The 16,367-nt window shown below is 43.2% G+C and overlaps 1 protein-coding gene across 1 annotated transcript in view; it reads left to right on the forward strand.

The window, feature by feature from the left end:
* Positions 1–16,367, forward strand: part of LOC124613236 (probable cytochrome P450 301a1, mitochondrial) — a 190,128-nt gene that overhangs the window by 39,730 nt on the left and 134,031 nt on the right. The window contains exons 2-3 of the mRNA XM_047141913.1: positions 871–1,093; positions 13,150–13,283. Coding sequence (XP_046997869.1) covers positions 889–1,093; positions 13,150–13,283 — 339 coding nt within the window. The 5' untranslated portion in view covers positions 871–888. The remainder of the gene's footprint in view (positions 1–870; positions 1,094–13,149; positions 13,284–16,367) is intronic.

Below are 16,367 nucleotides of genomic sequence, written 5' to 3' on the forward strand. Positions count from 1 at the left end.
GCATCCGCAACTCCCACACTCAACCCCCACCTGTCAGTGTTTCTAGAGTATTGTCCTCTCACCACAGTACAAAAATTTGCGACTGCACGAATTATTTCACACATTCGACCTTTTTCGGCCTTCAATGACTGGCCTTAATACGCAACCGGCTTAGTAGAGACTTACGAATAGTACAAGCGACGTTTGTGTGTCATTTACCTAACAATTATGTGAATATTAACAACATAAAGTAAACAATTACATCGTTGTTTTCGTCAGGCCTTCTGACTACCAAATCATTCTGCTTGTAAGGATTAAGTTCGAATTGAAGTTTCAGTGTAATTAGTTTTAGCGCGACTTTTACAAAAGTGTTTTTTTTTTCTTTCATTTCCTTCACAGGCACGTTTACATTAATAATGTTAACGAAGTAGGCGACTATACACTTGGCGTAGTAGCTGAATCAATAGCGACTAAAAAAGGTCGAATATCGGGAAAAGTCCACGTAGTCGCAAACTTTCGTACAGATGTAGGAGTGAGTGCCACAAACGACATACCATAAATCGTGACAGGTGAGGGACGAGTGTGGGAGTGGGGGTGTGTTTAAATGTCACTTAGTACGTTTTTCTTGAATAACTCGAAAACATGGCCTCCAGCGAAAACGTTTTCCAGTACAGAACTTATCTACATTAAATTTCCTACAACAATTTAATGTTCATTTTTTCTGTAGGACTAATAGTTGGCGTGTGGCGAGTGAGAGAATATGAAAATCTCGCGCGTGGTCTTGAGGTCAGATATAAGATTGCGAGATGTGTTAAACGACATCGGCAGGGACAGCTGAGTCACACAGTACAAATATAAACACTACGTCTAAAGGCAGTCATATCCTTCCAGAGCGTCCCTTGGGCCAGGATGAGCAGCTTGGTGCGCCAGCGCAGCCTCATGTCGGTGGCGGCGCTCAGCCGAGCCCACGCCACAGCCGCCCCCGCCGTTCCCGCCGCCTCCACCAGTCTCCAGCAGTCAGCAGAGTGGCTGCGAGCCAGGCCGTTCGAGGAGATACCCGGCCCCCGACCGCTGCCGCTAGTTGGGAACCTGTGGCGGTTCCTGCCACCACTGGGTAAGCGACTCACCTCTAGCGCTGCAATATGGCACTCAGTCCGCACTGTGGAAATTCCCAAGTGCTTAGACAGGGAACAGGTGAGGTATCATCAGCACAGCTGAAAAGAAATCGTGGTGGGTGTGCATTGTTGTGGGCTGTAGGCAGAGTGGAATGCGCTTTTCTAAAAACATGTCACAAATGCAATTGAGTTAAAACTGCAGTTATGACTGACTCGAAGAGCTTCGAGCGATGCAAATATACTGCCTTACAAAAAATTGATGCAACCTGACCACATGGCCAGACTTCAACGCAAGTTCGTACACGAATACACCAACAGCACGTATGATTAGAGTTGAATTTCTCTGTTAATATGTAGTCGGCCACCAGATGTCATTAGTACGAGTTTAGTGTCGTTACCAGGCAAGGTAGTGTAGCGGCACCACCGTTTAGGATAGGGAAAGTTAGTTTTGTGCAATATTTGGAGCATGAGTTACAGCCAGATGCGAGCCAGATTGCAGTAAGTGACGCATACCAGCAGCTGTGAAGGAAAATAGAGAGCCACAGGGGTGTAGAACTGCCGGAGAGGGCGCACACAGCAGTTTCCGTGGCGCATGTCAGAGGCAGAAGAGGGCTACTGGCCAACCTAAGTGTTTTGCATATGTGAAGTGAAGTGACACACTTGGCAAAACCGAGGCACACAGTCGAGTATAAATATGTGTCGTTTTCTAACGAGATTCATTCAAGTGTGGCAGTGCTCCTGGACGGCAGGGTGTATCACACCACCGGGCTACACGCAGCAACAGATGGAGCACCAGCGTCCCAGTCCATGGCGGGTCGTTTGTTCGACCCTCTGAGGCCAATGCGTGGACCCCAGCCAGCAAGGGTGGGCCACTCTTCGGCTCGCTACCATGGGCAGCGGGGCCGGCCTACGGGTCCCAGCAGAGCAGTGCGGAGTCAATGGGGATGACGCCTGCTGAGTCAGCTGCGGCGCAGCCATTCTGACATCATCTGAACTCAATGGGCCGGCCAAGGCGGCACGACACAGCTTGCATTGCACAGGCCACTGGGGTGCTTACTCAGCATTGCAGGGCCCTATGATGCAGACTGAAGTGAACGGGGCACTGTGATGGAAACAAAAAAATAATTTAGAAAGTTCTCGCCGTGTTTTGGTACAACACCTCCTGGCACTCACTCACTACATTTGGTGTCTTCCCGCTACAATTGGTCATCCTGATATGTTCCGTTGCAGAAGCCGCCAGTACAGTAGGGTGTAGAAGGTACATGAACAGCGTCACATGCTGAATGGTCACTGTGAAGGGCACAGAGAAGCCATGTACTTCTACTTCTACGAGAAAGAGTTATCAGCGCATGACAACATTTGAAAGAGAATCATTTTAGGTCACCACAGGGCCAAATGATTGAATCGTGCAATATCCAGGTTTCTGTAGCATTTGGATGTGACAGCGGCCAGATGTTGGAATGCATGGGAACTTGAAGGCAGGTATATTCGTCACAAGGTTTTGGCCGACGACGTCTGGCCACCACAAGGGAGGGTCATTGCGTTGTGCGCCAAGCACATTGTAACTCCTTCACATCTGCGGCTGCCATCCACGAAAAAGTAATGGACTTGCTGCAACTTTCTGTGTCATACCATACCACTGGTTGATGACTATCAGCAGCCGGTCTAGGATTTTACCATTGTATGTGTAGGCTATTGTTACCACCAACACAAACCATTTCAGATGAGAATAGTTCGATGTTCTACCGAGGCCTTCTTGCCTGAAATAGGCACAAATAGACATTTATCAACCAACAAGCTACTTAGGCTATATTACACGTCCAAATACAGTATATCACTTTTCTCCACATACTGCAACTTATTTTCAGCAGACTTATTGTATTGCATATTTTTGTATTTTTCTTTGACAATTATATTGTATAAATTATATTCTCATCAACTAGGCAGAAACAAATGATATAGAATCATTTCATCAATTGTGAAGCATTCAATTCTCTGTAACCTTAGAGAAATTATTATATATTATGTTCTTTATATTATTTAGAAAAAGAAATAACAACTGCATATCTATAAGATTGTAATAATAAGAAGTGTTGGATTTAGAAGCATCTGACCCATCTTACATTTCAAGGCAGTGGGTTACTCTGTAATGTTTATGAAATACTTAGAGAATAAAATAAAAGTTACCACCACAGCACAACCGGCTTCATTTAGAGTGATTTTATGACAGGGAAGTATGGACTGCTGATGAATGGCATCGTACTGTGTTCAGCAATGAATTGTGGTTCTGCACTATCCAGGATCACCGTCGTTAATGGGTATGGCGGCGACCTGTGGGGGAGGATGCGTTCATCCAATCTCTCTCTATTAAAATGAAATAAATCAACTCATTAAACGATCAGGAAGCACTTACCAATTGTGGCTGGAAGTGATCGACGGAACTCTGAAGGCGCAATGGTATGTCAAGAACATCCTGCGCCTTCATGTGTTACTTCTCATGCGACGATGATGAGGTACCATTTTTCAACAGAGCAATGCTCGTCTCTGTGAACTGTATGCGTGGTGATGAGGTACACCCACGGCCTACAAGAACCCCAGATCAGTTCTTGAAGAACGTGTGTGGGACCAGTAGAAACGTTATCTCAGTTCCAGTTACGGGTTTTAGAATGATAGGGACCAGTTACAGTAGTTGGGTGCCAGCTTCCTTCAGGAGAGGATACAACGGCTTTATGGTACCCTTCCCAACAGAATCACTGCATACATCAAGACCAGATAGGGTGCAACATCATGCTGATAAGTGGGCTCATACTGCTAAATTCTTTGTAAACAGACTTGATACACACATCAAAAAAGTTTTGCATCACCCCAGTTAACAGAACTCCTGACGATAAACTTTGACTGTGGGGATTGTGTCACAGACACAGTCCTATTGACTATTTAGAGATGTCACTAAACCTGGCCAAAGATGTAAATCACCATGCATGAGCAGCGCCTATTAGACAGAGGGGGTCCAACAGCCAATCAGTTCCAGTCATTCCACCAGGACGGAGGTACAAGGTTCGTGCTGTCTGTAGTTCAACCATGCCTAGACGGTCAATACCGCCGTTCAATCGCGTCCGCATTGTTACTTTGTGCCAGGAAGGGCTTTCAACGAGGGAAGTGTCCAGGCGTCTCTGAGTGAACCAAAGCGATGTTATTCGGACATGGAGGAGATTCAGAGATACAGGAATTGTCGATGACATGCCTCGCTCAGGCCGCCCAAGGGCTACTACTACAGTGGATGACCGCTACCTACGGAGGAACCCTGACAGCAACGCCATCATGTTGAATAATGCTTTTTGTGCAGCCATAGGACGTCGTGTTACGACTCAAACTGTGTGCAATAGGCTGCATGATGCGCAGCTTCACTCCCGACATCCAGGGCGAGGTCCATCATTGCAACCACGACACCATGCAGTGCGATACAGATGGGCCCAACAATGTGCCGAATGCACCGCTCAGAATTGGCATCGCTTTATCTTCCCCGATGAGTGTCGCATATGCCTTCAACCAGACAATCGTCGGAGACGTGTTTGGAGGCAACCCAGTCAGGCAGAACGCCTTAGACACACTGCCCAGCGAGTGAAGCATGGTGGAGGTTCCCTGCTGTTTTCGGGTGGCATTATGTCTGGCCGACGTACGCCGCTGGTGGGCATGAAAGGCTGTATGATACTTGAATGCCAGCCTCCGACCGGTAGTGCAGCCATATCAGAAGCATAATGGCGAGGCATTCGTCTTCGTGGACTGAATTCGCATCCCCATCGTCCACATCTTACGAATGACTTCCTTTACGATAACGACACCGCTGGACTAGAGTAGCCAGCATGTTTTCCAGACGTGAACCCTATTGAACATGCATGGGATAGATTGAAAAGGGCCATTTATGGTCGACGTGACCCGCCAACCGTTCTGACGGATCTACGCCGAATCCCCATTGAGTGGGACAGTCTGGACCAACAGTGCATTGATGAACTTGTGGATAGTGTGCCACAATGAATACAGGCATGGATCAATGCAAGAGGACGTGCTACTGGGTATTAGAAGTACTGGTGTGTACAGCAGTCTGGACCATCACCTCTGAAGGTCTCGTTGTATGGTGGTACAACATGCAGTGTGTGGTTTTCATGAGGAATAGAAAGGGCGGATATGATGTTTTTATTGATCTCTATTCCACTTTTCTGTACAGGTTCCGGAACTCTCGTAACCGACGTGATGCAAAACTTCTTTTGATGTGTTTATTTTAATTACCTTCTCAAACCGTGAAGTTTCTACTTCGTTTCGTCCTCGCGTTTTGGGTATTTCATTTCCTTTTGTTAGGCAGTGTATACTAAATCGTATAAATCGTATGAGGTTTTCAGTACACTGATACATCCGAAATAAGTTCCGCCAAATACTCGTCTTGTGTCTGCACGGAGCACTATCCCCACCTCTCCCCTTCCAACCCCCACCCCCCAAAGAAAATAATTTCGCTGGTAGGTCCCCAAACCGAGAATCCATATTGCGGTTTGGCTGAACAGTCAGTTAAAGAAACTGAATTTCCATCTTTTGACTTAAATCTTTGCCGATAAAAATTGGTAAGAGCTTCCTGATCGTTTAATGAGTTGATTTATTCCATTTTAAAAGTGAATGTTAATGAATAATCTAGGTGGACAACTAAATATTTAGCCATCAGTTACGAATGGATATTTTGACCAAGTACTTGCAATGTACTAAGTATTAGGTTCCACTTAAATTTGATCAGTAGTACAGACTACCATTCGCTAGGCACAAATGGTCTCGTAGAATGTGCTGTCAGTGGCTCGCAACGTGCTGGTGCTGCAGTCGGGTGGCCTTGTGTCTACCTACAGATAGACACTACAGTTTTATCTTATTGTCATCGTAAACAGGCTCACTGAAAACAGAATACCAACCCATTAACCAGACACCCTAGAAGAAGAAATGGCAAAAGGCGCTAAATTTTGACACATGATGACATATGCGCACTCTTTATTTTTCTTCAGTCTTGCTTCTATTATCAAGCACGACGCCAGAGTGCCTCTTTGGTACTTTAACCTTTTCTGAAGGCAATTTGACCGTCATCTAAGGGATCCTCAATTTTTTTCCATTTTTCTGTATGTTATTCTTACCAGCAGCTTGGGCGTATGACCTGTTTAGCTGACTGTGCGATAATGTTCGCACTTGTCGGCTCTTGACAACTTAGGAATGGTGTGGATGATGTTTCTCCGAAAGTCTGATGATATATGGCCAGTCTCACATTCTACACACCAATGTGAGTCGTCATTTTGTTGTTACTACCCCCAACGATTTTAGAAATTCCGATGTTACATTACCTATCCCTTCTGCCTTTTATGATTTTAAATCTTCCAGAGCTCTTTTAATTCTGATTCTAACATCTGCACCTCTATCTCTTCCCTGCCGACGTCTGTTTCTACTTCTGCCACATCATGAGACAAGTCCTCCCCGTCATGGATGCCTTCAGTATGTTCTTTCCACACATCCTCCATGCTCTCTGGATTTAATAGTGGAATTTCCATTGCACTGTTAAGGTTACTGTCCTTGGTTCTAATTTCACCGAAAATTGTTTTGACTTTCCCATATGCTATGTCAGTCTTTCCAACAATTATTTCATTTGGGATTTTTTCACGTTTTTATGCAGCTAATTCACCTTACCTTTCCTGCACTTCCAATTTATTCAGTTTCTAAGTGATTAGTGTTTCTGTATTCTTGAATTTCCTTACACATTTTTGTGCATTGATTCTTCCTGGATTGTCTCTTAGACGTCAGTCACTCACAATCGTTACAAAATTGTGATCTGAGTGTATACCTGCTCCTGGACACACCCTACAATACAATATCTGATTATGAAATCTCTGCCTGACCGTGATGTACTCTAACTGGGATCTTCCTGTATCTTTCGGCCTTTTCCATGTAGACATTCTCGTGATTCTTGAAGAGAATATTCGCTATTACAACCTGATATTTATTGCAGAACTCAATTAGCCTTTCTCATCTGTCGTTCTTGCTACCAAGCTAATATTCTTCCGTAACCCTTTGTTTTGCCTCATCCCCTACAACCGCATTCCAGTTCCCCATGACTACTAGGTTTTCATGTTTCTTTATGTGTTGCATTACTCGCTCATTATTCTCATATACTTTCTACATCTCTTCGTCTTCTTCTTGCGACGTTGGAACGTACGCCTGAACTATTGTTGTCATTGTTGTTATTTTGCTGTTGATTCTGATGAGAAGAAAACTTTCATTTAACTGTTCACAGTATTTCAGTCGTTGCCCTACCTTGCCATTCACAAGGAATCCTACCCTAGTTTACCATTTTCTGCTGCTGATATTACTCTATAGTCGTCCGACCAGAAATCCTTGACTTCTTTCGCTTTCTCTTCACTGACCCCCACTGTATCTAGACTGATCCTCTGCATTTCCCTTTTCAGATTTTATAGCTTTCCTACCACGTTCGAAACTCCGACATTCACGCATCGACTCGTAGAACGTTATCTTTTAGTTGGTTATTCAATATTTTTCTCACGGTCACCTCCCATTTGGTAGTACCCTCCTAGAGACCCGAATGGGGGACTACTCCGAAACCCTTTGCGAATGGAGAGATCATTATGACACACTTTTTCACTCCGTGGATAAATATTACGTGTCTTAAACGCAGTGATTTACATTGCCTCCAGCATCCTCATGCTGTTGATCACTGCTGATTTTCCGCCTTGCGGGGCAGTTTACCATCCCAAGTGCAAAAAAATGCCCTTAACGTCTGTCCACTCTTCGGCCCTCTTTAACAAGATCATTGGCAGAAAGAGGGTCTTCGGCCGCCATTGCTGATACATCTTACTCGAAAAGCAATGGTGCAGTTCGAACCAGGGACAGAGGACTATTTGATTAGTAATCAACGATGCTACCGCTAGACGCCAGGTTTATACGCCAGTATAAAAACAGAAATAACCGGCTGCTTGGTTCGCTTTTGTCTGCCAATATAGGATCCATTAAGTCACAGTATACCACAATTTCGCGCACGCACTCTTAAACTCGACGGATTGAATTCCCACGGCTAACATTAAACGAATTAAACCCGGAACTGAAAACACCAAAACCATTAAGCGTACAGCGAAGCTAACACGCAGAGTAGTAAGTCGCTTTTTGTGCGGTTTGTTGTCTAGAGTATAGGGAAAAGTGATGTAGGCAGCTAAACAAGCCGCACTTTTAAGCTTGGAGTTAGTTCTTGGTTTTATTTGGTAGTTGCTTTTGAAAACGAAAAGAGACAGTCTGTGCACTTTTTAGAGAGTTCTGGCACAGTAACTGCGATCAGTAAAAGTCATAGCCTCCCCATGTGCGTAGACCACGAGCCACGTTATGGCGTCCGGTATTTTTTGTTGGTTACTTTTTTTTTCTCTGGTGGGCACTGAATTATTTTGATAGGCAGTTATTCTTGTAACCTCACTAGTAGGAGTGAAACGTTTTCGATGGGGCCGCTCTCAAGAATATTGCTGTTGGACGTGGCTGCGCTGAGCTGGACCCGCGAGCCGACAATTTTTGGGACGGGTGGAGCGTGAATTTCCTGCTGTCGTGACGGTGCCGCCGTCACACTGTCATAGCAACAGAACACGGAAATGTTTAAAGAACACACCCCGTGCTTGTGCTCCAGCGTGGAAGTGCTGTTTATGCGGTTTGGAACCTATGACAGATCACAGACTGAAAGTTCAATCATGGGAAAATTCATTTTCTTAGCAGAAAGATTAAAAAATTAGCGAAAGCAACAACATTTTCCGAGTTTCGGAAAAAAGGAAAAAGAACAAAGTCTTACTTTACACATTTCCACAGCTTTCAGCCCATAAACATGCTGCTGTATGTTATTATGGTGTACGCAGTAAACCTATACAAGTAATCAGAAGACGAGATTCTTATTCCCAGTAATACTTTAGCAAGACGCTTCATAAGTCTAATTTTCCACGTCAAATTCGACTAGTTGGGCACTTTGAATGAACAGAAGAAACAGCATATTTTCGATTTCTGGACAGTGTTTATTAAGTTTTAAATGTATTTGGAAAAATTATATTGCAGCACTTTTCTTTAGTCATTAATTCATGAATGAAGATGAAATTGCTGAGAAAATTTTGTTGCTGACTGATTTCTTAGTGATGTTATGCATTGTGCAGAATTCAAGCAAGTGTATTTCACTGACTTAGCTACAGACCGAATAATGTTTGTGTTGTGTGTGTGTGTGTAAAGCTATATAATGTACAACATAACTACTAGTTTTGAGCTTTTTTCGACATCTACATCTATTTTCTCCGAATCACTGTGAAGTGCTGGCAGAGGGTATAATGCTGTCGTTTTATGCAGACTACAATATTACAGCTTGGTGCTTAGCGAGTGCAGGTTGTGTTTGAACGTAAATACCGCGATCTGTTTACGGTTTACTCGTTTCGGTGAAGGAGAAGAGGCTTTTTTTGAAGAAGTAATATTATTTTGTCTATATTTATATTTTATCCGTATTTATCATAAATATGAGCAGAATACTACGGAGAAATAAAAATAATTAAGAATAAATGAAAAAAGGGCTTACTACAGTCGAGGACTAGTGTCATTCTCTCTGTCCAAAGGGCCCTGAGTCATGGAGTAAGAGAGCTAGTGTAACGTGATGTACATAGATACAACCATCCCTAGTCTACAGGGACTTAGCTAGCAAAAACGTGCTTACTACTTCCATCCATGGGAGGCCTCAAAATTCCATAGAAAGTTTCAATAACCGTGTCTAGGAACGCTTGCCTAAAGCAGTATTTATGCGCCTAAGAACCCTAAGAACAGGTGTCATGGATGCGGATCGTGTTTCTATAATGGGCTAGTCATCAGGCTGAAAGTTTTCAGTGATATGATCACAGAGTCTATCAGTTGACTAGCTGAGGGCGCGGGAGGCAGAGAAAAGTGCCCTACAAATGGAAAAAGAGCCCAGAATTCAAACAGGGCCTCCAAACGTATGGTGGAGGATACAGAAACTCGTAGCAATGACAGCTGTGGACCTAATTAGTTTCAGTTGATAGTAGACTGAACAGATAATAGCATAAACATTAACCTAATTTTTCAGAATGTATGATACTTTTAGCTTTAGGTACAGTTTTCTGTGAGACTAGTACACCTGTATCAATTAAATTTGGTGCAGAAATTAATTACATCGCTTTCATTAAAATTTACTAGATTTATGCCAATCAAATAAATGTTGGGAGAAATATTTAGATTTTACATTTTTAAAGGCCCGTTTTATAGGCCACTTGCTTTTATGTGTGTTTCTACTGTACTAACAATGCTACTTCCATGTAAGTACTACACTTTGAAAAAGATATGACAACTTTTGTACGTCTCAAATTTGGTTTGATCTGACCAAATAGTTTTTGAGAAATGTGTACCAACGTCAGTACGTTCAACCACAGGAAATACGCTCACGACCCGGTCCATTTATAGGCTTAGCGTGGATTCTACCAAACCACTATTTTATTAAGTGACGCAGCCTATGAGTTTGCTGATTTCTGGATAAGTTATTCTTGTAACCACTACAGTCAGGTACGTTCTCGAGGAACTGATTTTTGATGATGGCGTGGTAGGACAATGTTTTGCATTTCGTAGAGTGTTTACTGATTAGATATTTTACTGTTGTCAGCAGATCTGAGGATGGTCCATGTCAGACCGAAACCGGCCATTAAAAACATTAATGCAATGAAGACAAAAAAGGAATATGTATTAAAACCAGTAAATGCAAATTTATTCTCCAAGGACACTGTGTAAGTTTTTGCAAGCAAATAAAAGGTTTCTCTCTGTTCTGCTCACGGATGGAGGTTGGAGAGCAAAGTATATATCTGCACGAACTGCAATTTGCCTGATTTTATCCGCTTGAGATAGATACGTATCTGAGTGAAATGTAGTCGTAATTTCTGCACTAAAAGAAGGTTTCTGGTTGTACGGTATTTTTATTCGGTTGGAGATTTTTTCAACATTCCTGTTAAAATTTGTCGCTAACCAACATAACGTGGCCATTCACACCGTTCTTCTCTGTATATGCTATAAGTCTACTGTTTGTCTGACATAATGTGGGTCCCATGCATTTAAGCAGTACTGATGTTAGGGCATAATAGGATTTTGTTTGCAACCTATTTTGTACACAAATTGCATTTTATCCACTGAATCATACGTGCATCTAGACCTGTATCAAACTCCGCGAGCCACCTAACGGTGTGTTGCGTAGGCTACTTCTGGTACGACTAACTGATCCTTCTTTCCCTGTTCCAGTCACCGGCCAAAGTGGCCGTGCGGTTCTAGGCGCTGCAGTCTGGAACCGCGAGACCGCTACGGTCGCAGGTTCGAATCCTGCCTCGGGCATGGATGTGTGTGATGTCCTTAGGTTAGTTAGGTTTAACTAGTTCTAAGTTCTAGGGGACTAATGACCTCAGAAGTTGAGTCCCATAGTGCTCAGTGCCATTTTTGAGCCTGTTCCAGTCGCGAACGGCGCATGGGAAGAATGATTGTCGGCAAGCCTCTGTATTAACTCTAATTTTCTCGTCGTGGCCCTTTCTCGAGAGGTATGTGGGAGGGAATAATACGATTTGTGTGTCCCTCCTTTTGACTGGAAGTCTGGCCGATTACTATTGTAAGAAAATGAAACGCCTACAGCCGTCCTTGTGGTTTTATTTATTTTGTAGCTACCAGTTGCGGCGCTTCAATGCGCCATCTTAAAGCCGTAGTTGGTGCTGAAGGGGTTGACACGATCCCTATATGTACCGAGTCAGTGGCCAAACTTCGTTTTCAGCACCCCAAGTTTACAGATAGTCTGCGTAACCAGTTATGCTGCCGAGTGATGCGGTATGTACAGGGATCGTGTCAACCTCTTCAGCATCAACTACTGCCTGAATATGGTGCACTGAAGCGCGATACTGGTAGCTACGAAATAAATAAAACCATAAGGACGGCTGTATGCGTTTTATTTTCTTACAGGAGTGATACGTTGTCCGACTTTTCCTGGAAAGAGCTCACTAGAAATTTCATTAGTGAACCTCTCCGTGATGCACAACGCCCATCTTGTAACGTCTGCCATTGGAACCTATTGGACATCCCGGTACCGCTCTTGCGCCAACAGAAGCTCCTCTAACGAAACACGTCGCTCTTTTCTGGATCTTCTTTCTCTCTGTCTCTCTCTCGCTCTCTCTCTCTCTCTCTCTCTCTCTCTCTCTCTCTCTCTCTCTCTTCTGTCAGTCCTACCTAGCAATGATTCCAGACAGACCAAAAATACTCCAGAATCGGTCGAACGAGCGTCTTGGATGCCACTTCCTTCGTGGATAAGTTACATTTCCGTAAGAGTCTTCCTGTGGATCTTAGTCTGAAATATGCTTTTAGTACTTGTTGCTTTATGTGGTTATTCCATTTAAGATCGTTAGTCCTAGATATTTTGCTGTTCCAAAAATCCGTCATCAATAGTATAACTGTGCTGTAGTGGATATCGTTTCCTACTATGTGTAATATGTTACGTTTATTTACGTTAGGGGTCAGCTGCCAGAGCTTGCACCATTCATCAGTCCTCTGTAGGTCATTATGCAAATCGATACTGGCTTCTGACGTTGCTACTTTTTGACAACCGCATCATATGCGAACAGTCTTAAAGAACACTCGACGCTTTCTACTAGTTCATTTAAGTACATTGTAAACAGTAACGATCCTATAATTGTAAATATTCGTATGACGACACTGATTTATTTATGATTAATTCATGCCATAGGTAAAATGTGCCGTACATTTATATTTCTTTGTATTTCGGCTCATTAAGAGTTAGTCTCAATCTCTGCACCATCTTAATATATCGTGTGGATATAATTGTGTATTAAAAAATTTTTCCGCTGTGATACGTGCATCATATGCGAAAAAATGTGACATTGTAGCTAACACTGTACGCTAGGTTGTTAATTCACAACGTAGTCATAAGGTTTTCTGACGTGGACCTGTGTGAATTGTGCAGGAGAGTTCAGAAAGCTGGATCCAGTGGGAATGCTGGTGGCGATACGGGAGCGCTACGGGGACATCGCCAAGGTGGTGGGGGTCCCTTTTAAGCAGCCCATGGTCTACCTCTTCAGTCCGGATGACATCCAGAAGGTGGGTTTAAACGCCTGCTTATAGAATCACTAGTGTTGCTTCCGTGGCACCAGCACCAAGGAATACACTACAGGAATTCTATATTTCTTACTCCTCAGTCCTGGAGCAGGATAGAGGTACAAATGGAGACACACAAAACCTGCGTCGATTCCTCAGCGGACCGGAAATCTCTTTTTTAAGATGCCTGAGAAGTCCTACAGCATTTTCTTGTTTTTGCTGTCGCATTTATTGAGCCGGTCAGGTTTACGATAAGTGGACCATGGTTTACCATGTCGAGTAGATGTGTTTGTCGTACTTCGAATTACGGCCGTACAAGATGAACAACTGTAGTTGCTGAGCATGCCTCAGTATATACGGAACCATTGGAGAGATAGTGCCTGTCGGTTCACAAACGGGCTATGTGGCTCATGAGGCGTTATCCTTGCTACTTCTGACAAATATGACGCGGTCCCCCAGAACTGCTTCTCTTCGTATCAGACTATAACGAACACTCAAAAACCTTAATAATTTGTAGTATATACTACAGTCTCTTTTTCCCCTCCCTGTTGAATCATGCAATTTACTCACTAACGTCATAACACATGTCTTATCGTCCTGTTCCTTTCCTCTAGTGCGTATTTTGCTTTCTTCGCTGATTCTGCCAACATTCTGATTTCTTATCTCCTCAAACGCGTTAATTTTCAGCATCCTCCAGATATGCAAATCTAAAACGCTTGGATTCTCTTCCTTTCATGTTTTCCCAAAGTTCATGATTCACTTGCAAACAAAGCTTACTCCGGATGTCCATTTTCAGAAACATATGTCTCATACCAAGGCCTTTGTTTGACACTAGTTGTGTGGTGTCGGTTGTGCTGCTTTGCATATCTCTAATGAAGCTAGGTCCGATCTTCTCTATAGAGAAGGGAAGCACCTCATAAGATCGTACAGATTAATTAAAGGAAATAATAATGTTGTTCAATGGAGACATCTTGCTGAATGATAACAGGCTTGGTCCGAACAAGCATGACAATATGAGTACCACATCATGCACATAGACTTATCTAAGAGAGGAAGGATCGACTAATCTATAACAGAAACAAGTGGTCATTGTAGCAATCAGGTTTATTATCGAAAAGCAAAACACATGGCTTACCCACTGACAGAAACAATTGAACGTTTAAAATCTGGGCAAGGGGCTCTGATGGTGAACTATAACCGTGGCATAGGTGTTCGAGCACGATAAAGACAAATTTATGCGACTAACACACGAAAATGACCAGTGACTGTAAGCATGGTTAGTCAGTTACAGGAAGGACACGGAAAAGTAGGATCGAACACCAGTAAGATCGCTAAAGTTCATACTGAAAGCAACTATCTGGCTGCGAAGCATTAAAACTGTATAAATGGCTCCTGAATGGAGTGAACTAATGCTGCGTCTCCACGAATTGGCGATGGCAACGTTGGCCATCTTGCCAGACTCGTGGCGGAAATATGGAACGCGGCGGCAGCAGTGGCTGTAAACTCTTGAGTTGGCAGGTCTCTCTCTGTACTCAGTGCTCAGATGGAGACGTCTTTCTCTAGAACAGCAAGACTCACCTCATCAGTTATTCAATAACAAGTCTTTACTCCATGATATTTCAGCGGCGAGTGTCTTCAGTGTAAACGATATGAAACCTCGGTCGTTTTCCATGTTACGTGGCAGTTTCAGAAAAAACTGGGCGTATAACATTGTAGACTTCTTTATCCTAGGAATGCTCTATTTAGCAGTTTCAGAGAAAACTAGAAATATAACATAATAGATTTCTTTATCCTAGAAATGCTCTGTTTGCCTATGATAGTCTATGTCACATGCCCTCCTTTCTTCTCAGGCCACGTGCTATTTCTCTTCCTAGGTAGCAGAATTCATTCATTTGATCTACTACGTGGTCCCCAATCTTGAAATTAAGTTTGTCGCTAATCCCCTCCTTGCTGGCACTCAGTACTTTTGTCTTGGTTTGGTTTACTTTCAGTTCGTGTTGTGTTCCCAGCACACTGATCAATCCTTCAAAAATCCTGTAACTCTTTTTCACTTTCGCAGATAATAGTAAAATCTTTAGCGGATATTAGCACAGATGTTTTTGCACCCTGATTATTAATTCCATTTCTCAACAATTCTTTTCATTTCCGTCCTCCATTCTTTAATGTGCGGACTAAACAGTGGAGGAGAAAGACTGAATCAGTGTCTTGACGTTTCTTAAGTCTTTTCCATTATAAAACATAATTAAACTCAGAGATACACCTTTCGTGGTTTTACCTTTCCTGATGCCACTCTACTCGGCGGCCTACAAATCCACAATTGTCTTTCACTTTTTTTTGTACAAAATCTTGGTCAGCAACTTCATAGGTGTCAAGTTCTGTAAGATAATTCTCTTACATACTTCTATTTGTTATTTTTGCGATTGTGTGGATGGTATTCTTCCCTAAGCCGTATTCTACCCACTAATTTGAATAATCTTGAGTTTAAAATTTTTGAGGCTTACCTACTGGCTCTCGACTTTGAATCTTCGTCCGACGACAAGTCAGCGGTTTTTTTTTTTTGACATTTCACCAGCACTAGCGGCTGGCGTTGTTGAAGTTTCTCCCTCCATTGCTGATGAGAGTCTGGAGTCGAACCAGTGGCCTAAAAATGTATGTACTTACCGCATCAACGTCTGAGGGCCTTTCGCTAGTCGTTACTGCTGTGATTCTTCTCTTGTTATCTCCAAAGGTCGTACGCTGCAGCGGCCTCTGTTTATTTTATGTTGAACATACTGTCGTTCTTGAGAATTTCGAAGGCGTCCTTGAACAAAAGGCCGTGACAGTTCTTCTCCACAGCGAGAACTGCGTGCAGCTGAATTTTATTACGTGGTCGGTCTCACACAGCGCGTACAATGCCATGGCGTATTTCTCCACTTGTTCCAACCAGCAATATTATTCATGCTAGATGATCCCGTTATTGATGGATCGTCCGATCATACCAAGGAAGACTATTTCACATGTACTAGGCATGGTCAGTTGTATCTGTCAAATGATAATCCCATACCTGCAGCCGGCCGAAGTGGCCGTGCGGTTAAAGGCGCTGCAGTC

Source organism: Schistocerca americana, chromosome 4, assembly GCF_021461395.2.
Source record: "Schistocerca americana isolate TAMUIC-IGC-003095 chromosome 4, iqSchAmer2.1, whole genome shotgun sequence".
In the NCBI taxonomy this organism is placed as follows: Eukaryota; Metazoa; Arthropoda; class Insecta; order Orthoptera; family Acrididae; genus Schistocerca; species Schistocerca americana.